The sequence below is a fragment of the Aplysia californica genome, unplaced genomic scaffold (assembly GCF_000002075.1).
Source record: "Aplysia californica isolate F4 #8 unplaced genomic scaffold, AplCal3.0 scaffold00548, whole genome shotgun sequence".
NCBI lineage: Eukaryota > Metazoa > Mollusca > Gastropoda > Aplysiida > Aplysiidae > Aplysia > Aplysia californica.
Window position 1 is genome coordinate 216136 of NW_004797818.1, and position 9840 is coordinate 225975.

The 9840-nt window shown below is 38.3% G+C and overlaps 1 protein-coding gene across 4 annotated transcripts in view; it reads right to left on the reverse strand.

Annotated features, from left to right (window-relative positions):
- LOC101855900 (maspardin) overlaps window positions 1-9840 on the reverse strand; it is a 17329-nt gene that overhangs the window by 3105 nt on the left and 4384 nt on the right. For 3 of the 4 annotated variants that reach the window (XM_013087122.2, XM_013087123.2, XM_005106645.3), the window contains exons 2-7: window positions 7850-7920; window positions 5238-5399; window positions 4442-4522; window positions 3830-3975; window positions 1338-1446; window positions 186-293 (exon numbers count right to left, since the gene is read on the reverse strand). In XM_013087122.2, coding sequence (XP_012942576.1) covers window positions 186-293; window positions 1338-1446; window positions 3830-3975; window positions 4442-4522; window positions 5238-5399; window positions 7850-7912 — 669 coding nt within the window. In that variant the 5' untranslated portion in view covers window positions 7913-7920. The remainder of the gene's footprint in view (window positions 1-185; window positions 294-1337; window positions 1447-3829; window positions 3976-4441; window positions 4523-5237; window positions 5400-7849; window positions 7921-9840) is intronic. The other variant, XM_035971959.1, reaches the window with a different exon arrangement.

The following is a 9840-nucleotide window of genomic DNA, read 5'->3' on the forward strand; positions in this document are numbered from 1 at the left end:
GAGAGAGAGAGAGAGAGAGAGAGAGAGAGAGAGAGAGAGAAACCGGTGGATAGATAAAAAGAGAGAGAGAGAGAGAGAGAGAGAAACCGGTGGATAGATAGAAAGATAGAGAGAGAGAGAGAGAGAGAGTGAGAGAGAGTGAGAGACAGAGAGAGACAGAACATATTTGTACTTGTAAAACTCACATCCATGAGGGTTACGTCCACATCACGTAACTTCTGTGGTTCCACGTAACAGTTCATGCAGTTCAAGGTCAGTCTCGATGCCAAAGCTTGTTGTGACATACCATCCAACTGAAAAAGATGTGTCTTCAAATAAATAAATGCCGCAAGAAATGAAATGATTTTTTTTTTTTCAATCAACACTTCAAACATAGCACTCTGAGACCAATATGCATTGAGCTTGAGGAATGACTAAGTAAGTGAGTCATTAATCTTAAAAACAATGTGTAATCAAGATGGACCTTCATTCACAGTGAGTCAGAATAATTTGTTTTTCTAATGTTAAGAGAAGCCTATCAGTGCACTGCAGTGACGACCGGCAATGGCATGGTTGTGAACTGTTCTGTATTGGTGTAATATTGTGTATTTATGTATATATTTGTGTATGTAAGTATGTTAGTATAATTATGTATTTATGTGTGTATGTATGTAAAATTATGAATATGAATGTATGTATGTTTGCCATTGTAAACCAAATTGCTCTTCTGGGGTCAATAAAAGTGCAATTTCTTTTTTTTTTTTTTTTTTGGACACAATAATGGTCTTTTTTTTTTCATTAGCAGAAAGCAAGACTGAAAGACTGAAACAACAACAGGAGTGTAAGGTGGCACAGTAGTCTCCGCCTAAGATCCCATCTCTCACGATCCTGGTTTGCTGAAGACCCCGCTGTTTTAAGAAAATAGAATTTTTACCATACAAAAGTCACCCCTAAGATCCTGCTCGGACTCACTCTGAAGGTCTACATTCGGCTTTGATCCCGCATTTCAGATCATAATTTACAGAACAAAAAATCCATGCCGGCACAGCAAATCAACCAAGAACGAAAAGTAGAGATCATTGAACTGCCCGTCGCGTCAAACATCACTCACAAATTCAAAACTAATGCAGTGTCCCAATTATATTCCACAAAAAAAACACCTAAACTGTTGCAGTCAACAGAGAATATTTTCATTAATTTGCAGAAAATTTACACACCAAGTGGCAAAATGATCAAAAAATGAATATTAACTCTTAACTTCATAGCAAGAACATATCTTTGGAAAGAGACAAAATTAGAGAACTGCATTCTCAAAAATGGAAGTGACATATGAACAGACATATGAACTCTCTACTCACTTTTTCAACCATGAAATCCATTGAATCAGCAATGTCTGGATCTGTTGGCTTTTTATCAAAGCTGCCCATCACCATTTTCTTCAGAAGCATTGCTGGCATCATCCAGAACCTTAAACAGAGAGTAAATGTATTTGCACTACAAAACCCTAACAAGTTATAATATGTACATCCATGACTTGTAAAACCCTATACAGAAAGAGATACTTTCTATATTGCCACACTAGTGTTTTCTACATGAACTGGCTGGGAGAGAAAAAAAATTAAATGTCCCCTGAAGACAGTACATATATCGAAAGGGACTCTAGGAGAATAAACTTTGACCTTTGCCTCTGGTAAATTAGTCGAGACGAAGCTGAATCAATAACAGGGTCCATCGACATAATGAAAGGCATGTACCAACTTAAACTTTATAGTGGACTCTTTCTTTGAACAGAATAGATTTCAAGAGGACGAGGATGTCTCATAGGTACAATTATTATTATGATTAAATAAAAGTGCTCCACACTTTTCCAATCCTAAAAGTGGTAAGCCTAGTTTACATCACTGATAGGTGTATTGAAATCAGCACACTGTAGTGACTTACACTCTTGACAGTTATCATTTAAAAGAATGTTTCAAGCACAAAAAAATAGTAATAGAAAATGAGGTCCAAGAAGATAGAGCACCTTGCTTTGTAATCCTGTTATCTTCAATTGAGAGTCCCATTAGACATTTACTCCTGTAGCTTAAAAAAACAACAACTTAGTCTTACACTTACAAGTATTGATATGACCACCACTAACATTTCATTGCACAATCACTTTATCATAGCATATATAAAGCAAGGGCCTAGGGCCATGTCTAAAAAAAAAAGGCCAAAGTACATCAGTATCACTGACTAAATGAACTACAAAGATTCACTTGACATTCTGACAAAATTGTTTACACCAGTAAGTTAGCCCACGGTAGAAACTTGAAGAACCAATAAGACATCAACTACCCAGTGCCAAATATCTCCTCTTTAAGCAGATACAAAATCCACTTGAGATTTGTCTGAAAACCCAAAAACTAGAACAGATCAATGAAGACAATAAGAAAACAACTTCACAATCGACAATGGAGATTTTTCTCATAGCTATAGTATAGAGAATGAAGATTCAATCCTCTGAGCCGTGGCCACCTGACCCCTGCTCTTTGGGTCCACTGTTAGATTTACATCACCATCACACACCCAGGCATTTTTCTGGTGCACAGAACGGAGGGGTAAAGGTATGCACTCACGTTCCTTTCTTTCTCATTCCTGTTCTCCGTTTCTCTATCTCTTTAACACTTCTATCTCTCTCCATTTCAAGTCTCTCTCTTCCACACACACTCACACTTGTACAAATACAACTATCTACCAATTCACATTAATATTCATCATGACGAATTAAACAATAAAAAAAACAAAAACACACACATGAGTAGATACTGATAGTAGTGATAGAGATGGACAACGCACATAACAAGACGAACGGAATTCCCTGATAAAGCAATTGAAAATCCAAAATCCCTAATTCAAACACTGTATCCTTCTCACAAGGATGGTACTCCTGACTTCACAACAGCTCCTTCACCTAACACATCCCCTCATGTTTATGTTCAAAACCATCCCCACCACCACAGGGACATACAACAGTGTAGCGTGTCATACGTACACAAACATCATTTATGCTTCCTCATTAGGTCAAAACCACGGACCTACACGCAGCTGGGAGGACTAGCAAGAACAGAAAACACACCCTCCAAATGACACGACATATTATTATCAAGAATTGTAAGATATCCCTCTCACAATCTTAAGATAAGAAAGACTAATGTTTCATTAAAACGAAGGCAATAACTCTTTTCTCTAGATAAGAGAAAGCATTCTTGCTTTTTAACCAGGGACTCATTGAGCAAGTCTGCCTCAACAAAAAGTCAATATGCCAGGGAAACAAAACAATGAGAAACGTTACAGATTTTAATAGAAAACAAAAATATGAAAATGATGTAATCAAGAGCATATGACACGCCCTGTGCTATATCTAAAACGCATGACATAAAAAAATGTGCGTGTTACTAGTTGAAAGGAAACACCTGTAAATCATGTTGCTTTCCTCATTTCCATTTTTTTTTTAAAAGCAAATATATTTTTCCCAGTTATGGTCTCAGTATATTATTCAAGTAATGAACTTAACTGCAGCATCCTTGTCTAGTGATTGAGGCATCAAATTAGCAACCATAAAATGAGTTGGACTCTGTTCTCAAAGGCAGGACATTGAATCCTTGGGGGAAGCAATTTTACCATTCTTCCCTCTCTTTGTCCAGTTGAAAATAGGTAGGCTACATGTACCGGAATATGTACATGAGTGACCATACAGTGTTTCCTGTCATTGTATTTGAGTTCACAATGACAACATTTACTTTTCATTTATTTCCTAGTCCTTTCCTCTAATTGCCCATCAAAAAACAACAAAGCAAGCGTGGCTTACGTGGGTGCTGAGTTTGTCTGTTGAAAGATGGTTGTATCATAAAAGGAATTGCACAAGATCAGGGAAGCCACTCGTTGCGATCGACAGCTGTACTCTGCAAACTTCTGGGCCAGGAAACCACCCAGTGAGGCTCCGAAGATATGAACCTGTTCAAATAGTTAATATGAAACTAAATCACGAGAACTGTAAAAATCTGACGTCATTTCTTTATATTTACTCTTGTCTCATTTGAGTTTGGAGTCACATTTCCCTATTCTTGAGCAGTAGTCATCACTTATATATATCAATATTATAAAACTATTACTTCATCTCTTTCACACAACATTCTCTTATTTGGGGCACAAAACTGACAACCTATTACTCATGGATCATCCTTTAAAATTGGTTTGGAAGGGCACGTAAAACATTTACAAGAATAATACTGGAGATGCAATGAAGCCTCTAAACACTAACAACTTCTTCTGTGACCTTTCTTCTTCTTACACACTTCATCTTCTTCTTTTAGAGCCAAATCCGAAACAGACATTGGTGGTCACGATTTGCCTCTCACTTCTCAGCTCAGATGCTCTCAGAGAAGGACAAGAAAGTTACATAGTAAAAAAAGACACAAACCTTGTCTAGAGACAAGTGGTCCAGCAATTTTCTGAAACCTTCCACAAATTCTTTCATTGTCCAGTATATTGGGTACTCAATCTGAAAAAAAAGAGATAACATCTAATGTGAAGATGACCAGTGTTTATAAGAATCTCTGTATGTATCTTCTTTGTTAGCAATGAACAGAACAGAAAATAAAATGACAGCTATATTCTGACTGCCATCATTGTGGCAAGTGCAGAATCTTGAGAGCAAATTAAATAACTCTTTTGAATAAACATATTGTAGAAAATGAATACTAAGAAAAGACAAACAACAAAAGTTAACTTATGTGCATGCATAAGACCAATGTCATGTCTTTATCATAAAATCGCCTATCTTTTCCCTGCGAGCCCAACACATCCCACTGAATTCATACTTAAATAGGATCTGCAAGGATACCCCACCTGACTGCACGTTGTGTGACTGCCAGGATGAAACAGTATCAAACCACCTCTTTACCTGCTCTGCACTTAGCGACCTGCGTAGTACCCACCTACCTGCCTCCCCAGATATCATAAATACTATATACAGTGACAAAACACTGCGGATAAAACCTGTAAATTCTTTGCCATATCGACAGGCTGAAGTAGGGCTAGAACACAGATGGCCGCTGGATCGGAAAAGTAAAGTACCCTTAAAACATTCAGAACACTCCGGAAAAGACATTCTAGCCTAGCCCTCACAGATGCTAGGCCACAGAGAACCATCAAGGCAGGAAAAAGGAAAAGAAAGCTAAAAAACAGTAGTGAAACAATTAACGTGAAATACTTACACCTATAACTCTGTAGCCAAGGGCAGAGAGTCCCAAAACCTGTCGGAAATAAACATCAGCCGACCCACTTGCTGGTGGAAAGCATATGAGAGGGCACTTGACTGTTTTGGGCCCTGCCTCGTACAGGGTCCATTCCTTACTGTTGTCATCATCCACAATTATCTGTGGAGTAAAAAAAAATCAAGTCTTCCCATACCAGTTTGTTGTCCATCACAAATCAACAAACACTGAAAAAGGATAATAAAAAACCATCACTTCAGTTTGTTTGTTTTAGTAGTTTTACGGCGCTTGCAACTGCATAAGGTCATATGAGCGCCAAGGGGTGGGTGTCAACAGAGAAGTCTTTACAGGGAATCAGACTTACTCTGCTCACCTCTCTAGCTTCAACAGCACAAGGTCTGCTTCGACTATCAAGGCACCCTCGAACATACAAAAGAAGGAAAATGACAATAGTAAGGATTGGGAAAGAAAAAGCAACAGTTCCAGTAGATCAGGCACAGTAATGAGCATGACATTGTTAGATCAGCCCATTTACAATTCTACTGTGCATGAACCTTTGGGAATGGCCTAAAGACACTTCAGTCAGTGGCACCGCCCCGGGGGGTATCACATCAGTTTGATTCATCTCACGTCAACAAATATAACAAATAAAATGCGTAGGCTTTTAGGACAAAAGAATTGTTACTGTAAAATGAAAGGGAAAAAGAAATGTAAAGTTAATTCATTCAGAAACCCCCCCCCCCCCCACAAATTTTAAGTAAACAACAAAATTTGACTGCAGTTTAAGGGCAAAACCACTTCCAGCTACACAAATTCAACCCCAAAAAATAAATTGTTTCCTTTTATCTTCACTCTATTTTTTCCATACATATGACCAAAAAAAAAATCAATATACATAAAGCTTAGCATTAGTCCTGGCAAATTTTCACTTACCTATAACATCAAATCTTATACTTATAGTCTTTTAATCCGTCAAGTTAAAGGTATAAATTTGAGAAATTACAACGGTCAGACAGCCAAAATATCACATGATCTCAACCTGCAGGGCACGTGCAGCTTTTACCCTGACATTATCTAATCTCTATTGACTTTTGAGTACTCATTTGCAGTTGGACAAACGGAAGAAAAAGTAAAATACCTTTCCAAGGTGAACAACTTCATATCAGGCACAGCCAGAACTCAAATCCCTGAATCTACCAAAGCAGGCCCAAAAATACAAGTTCAAGGTAAGAACACCCCCTTCCCCCCCAAAATACAACAAACAACAAAAAACACACAAAAATGGGTAATTTAAGTTTAGTTTTAGTCAGCACGGAAGTGAAGCACAGGTTCATCCCAAAGTCCAGTTTCTACGATTTTGTTCTAAATAACACCAAAAAAAAATGTTCTACTGCTGTACATCCTTATCATGCTTACGGGCACGAAAATAGGATATTGCGTCGCATATGGCTAAAGGGAAATAAATTTAAAGCTTAGCACATTTTCTTCTCTGAATAATATACAGTGGAACCTGAGTAAGACGGCCACCCATGGTCAAGGAGAAAAGTGGCCGTATAAGACAGGTGGCTGTCTTAGGCAGGACTGATCAAGATGAAGAAAACAAACCATTCCTTTCTGAGGTCCCAACCGAAGGTAGCCGCATTGTTGTTGTTGTTTTCGCTGGGTTTAATTTAATTTTTTAAAATTTTGTTGCTGCTTTTATGAAAGGGTGACAATAAAACGAAATGCGTCAGACAAGGAGGACCGAGTGCTATGGTAAAACAAACACATGGGTCATCACCACTCGGAGAACGAGCGAGGCTTCTGTCACAAGTTCATGTTGACGTCCATTGTTATATTGTTACTGACAGGGTAAACAGTGACCACTCCTCTCACTTACGATTTGTGTATGAGTTCTAGGTGTGGCTTATGGGTTATGAGCAAGACGTGCTGATAACACGTCTCGGTTATGAGGGATCACACGCTTCCCTCATCTGCAGCCGAAAATGTGTTACCTATTGGTCAACAGTGGGAAGGGCCTACTCAACATGATCGGTTGGAGGGAACTACCTAACAACAATGACAGGTGACTGGATTATGACGGCTCGCCCACAACCGTAACGTCAGGGGCCAATGTATGATTTATGACAAAACGTAAAGGAGTAATAATCTTGTTATCAAAACCAAGTACCAATCTCTCAGGCATTTGGAAGTCACATGTAATCTTTAAATGCATCTATGTCTCAAGAAAAACATAATGAGTTATCTAAACATCAGAGACATCTTAAAGAAGTTATGTTAGAAAATACCAAACTCATATTTTTCAGTTCTTGACTTGGCCTACAACAAAGGCTAATTAAAACCCATAAAGGAAAAACCCAGGGTGTGAATAGCAGACACTGTTCTGCTATGTATGTAAGTTTAGACAAAACAAGGTCACATTTTTTCTTTGAATACTGCCGATCTCAAGATACAAGGAAATATCTATTCTGACAGTAACAAATCACGAAGCCTTTCATGAGCCTCACGCTCATATAAGGCAGACGGGAATGTACAGTAGACAGGCACTGTACCATACCCCCCCCCCCCCACTTGACAATGTGAGGGGAAAAAAACAAGGTAATGTACTTTACCTTCCTCTGAGGAATAGAGCTCCTGAAACTCATGTACTCTTGAGACCTTGATATTTCACTCATTTTCTGACCTGTGTTATAAAAATAACAAAATGAAATGAATGAACCACATGACATGAAACTTTTGTATGTGTTTTAAAAAACTCAGCAACAAATAAGAAACGTAGATAGAAAGGACACAAATGGTATTCAGCAGACATTATGTCAACCTTTTACCTCTCATACTTTTATCACTACAATCTTTGAGGACATACATTTTTCAGATTATCATTAATGACACTATGGGATTTTCATAAAGGTACCTGATGTCTTAAAAAGCCGACCCAATTAAATGTCAATACCTCAGTCATCTTTGAACCAATTTTAACAAAACCTTGAAGAAATAAAATTCAACCAAGTGGATTATTAATATGAAGAATACCAATTTACATGTTCATTCATTTGTAAGCTTTTGGTTTACACGCCATTCACCAAACTTTTCTCGTACCCATGCAAGGACCTCTCTCTTGATGTGTAGGATATTACCCAACCCTGCAGAAACTTGGTCTTCTCAACAGCATTAAAGTTTTTAACCCCCTCTCTTCCTCAAACTTCTCCAAAACTTTGTAAGTATGATGAAATATCCATCTGATGTGGCGGTCGCGGTTTTACCGTCTTTGTCAAGAAACCAGAAAACCGTAGCCAATGAACACTCCTGAAGCTGAATGCTTTTTAAGATAGGGTTAATATTTTACTCAATTTTGGTTGAAATATTTTCAACCAGGTGTTTATTGGACATGTGTGCATCATTGATTTCCTTCCCATTGACAACTTTGATGGTGATTTTCATCAAGAGAGAAGAAAAAGGGGTAAGTAAGTGTAGGAGTGTGGACAAGCTGACATCAAATTCTTCACACAGTGCGCACTTAAAACATGAAAAACCACGTGAGCATTGCCAAAAAAGCTTGGATAATTGCTCAGGGGTTTACGGTTTGTTCAGACATCTATTCCGGATGGGCTAAAAACAACGCATCAGGATTTAAGAAGACTCATATATATACCAACTGAGAATAAACAAAAGCGGTTACCAAGACACCAATAACTAAGAATAGAGAGGTGCCCCTTGAATTTTTCCAAAAAAAACTTGGTCAACATAAAAGAACCTTTTTTTCCTCCTGAAAACCATGATCTAAGGCGGTGACTAATTATGAAAAAAAGAAAACAGTCTTAGATTTGGACACAAATCGCATAAACCTGCTCGCAGATATTACCAAATGAGAAAAGTGGAGAAATCAGATCGTAAACTCCCTATATCAGCATACATCTCTATCAGATACTATCAGACATTGAATCTTAGCTTTCACACAATTTGGCCAGATACCATTGTTGAAGAGTTGAATTCACAAGTCTGTAACTCAGTTCATAGAGAGAAATCGTGAGTCGTAATACAGTCAAACCTGTGTAAGACGGCCACCCATTGTCAAGGAGAAAAGTGGCCGTATAAGACAGGTGGCCGTATAAGACAGGTGGCCGTCTTAGGCAGGACTGATCAAGATGAAGAAAACAAACCATTCCCATCATTCTGAGGTCCCAATCGAAAGTGGCCGCATTGTTGTTGATTTTGTTGTTGTTGTTGTTGTCGGTTTGTATTTTATTTGTAATTTTTATTTTGTTGCTGATTTGCGCAAAGGTGACAATAAAACTAAATGTATCAGACGAGGAAGACTGAGTACCATGTTAAAACAAACACATGGGTCGCCACCACTCGGAAAACGAATGACCTTTCTGTCACAAGTTCATATTGTTACTTTGTTACAGTCTGGGTAAACAGTGACCAGCCATCTCACTTACGATTTGTGTATGAGTTCTGGGCGGGGCTTATGGGGTATGAGGGATCATACGATTACCTCACCAGCAGCTGAAAATTGATATGGCCAACAGTGGGAGGGGCCTACGCGACATGATCGGTTGGAGGGACTACCCAACAACAACGACAGGTGCCAAAGCACAAT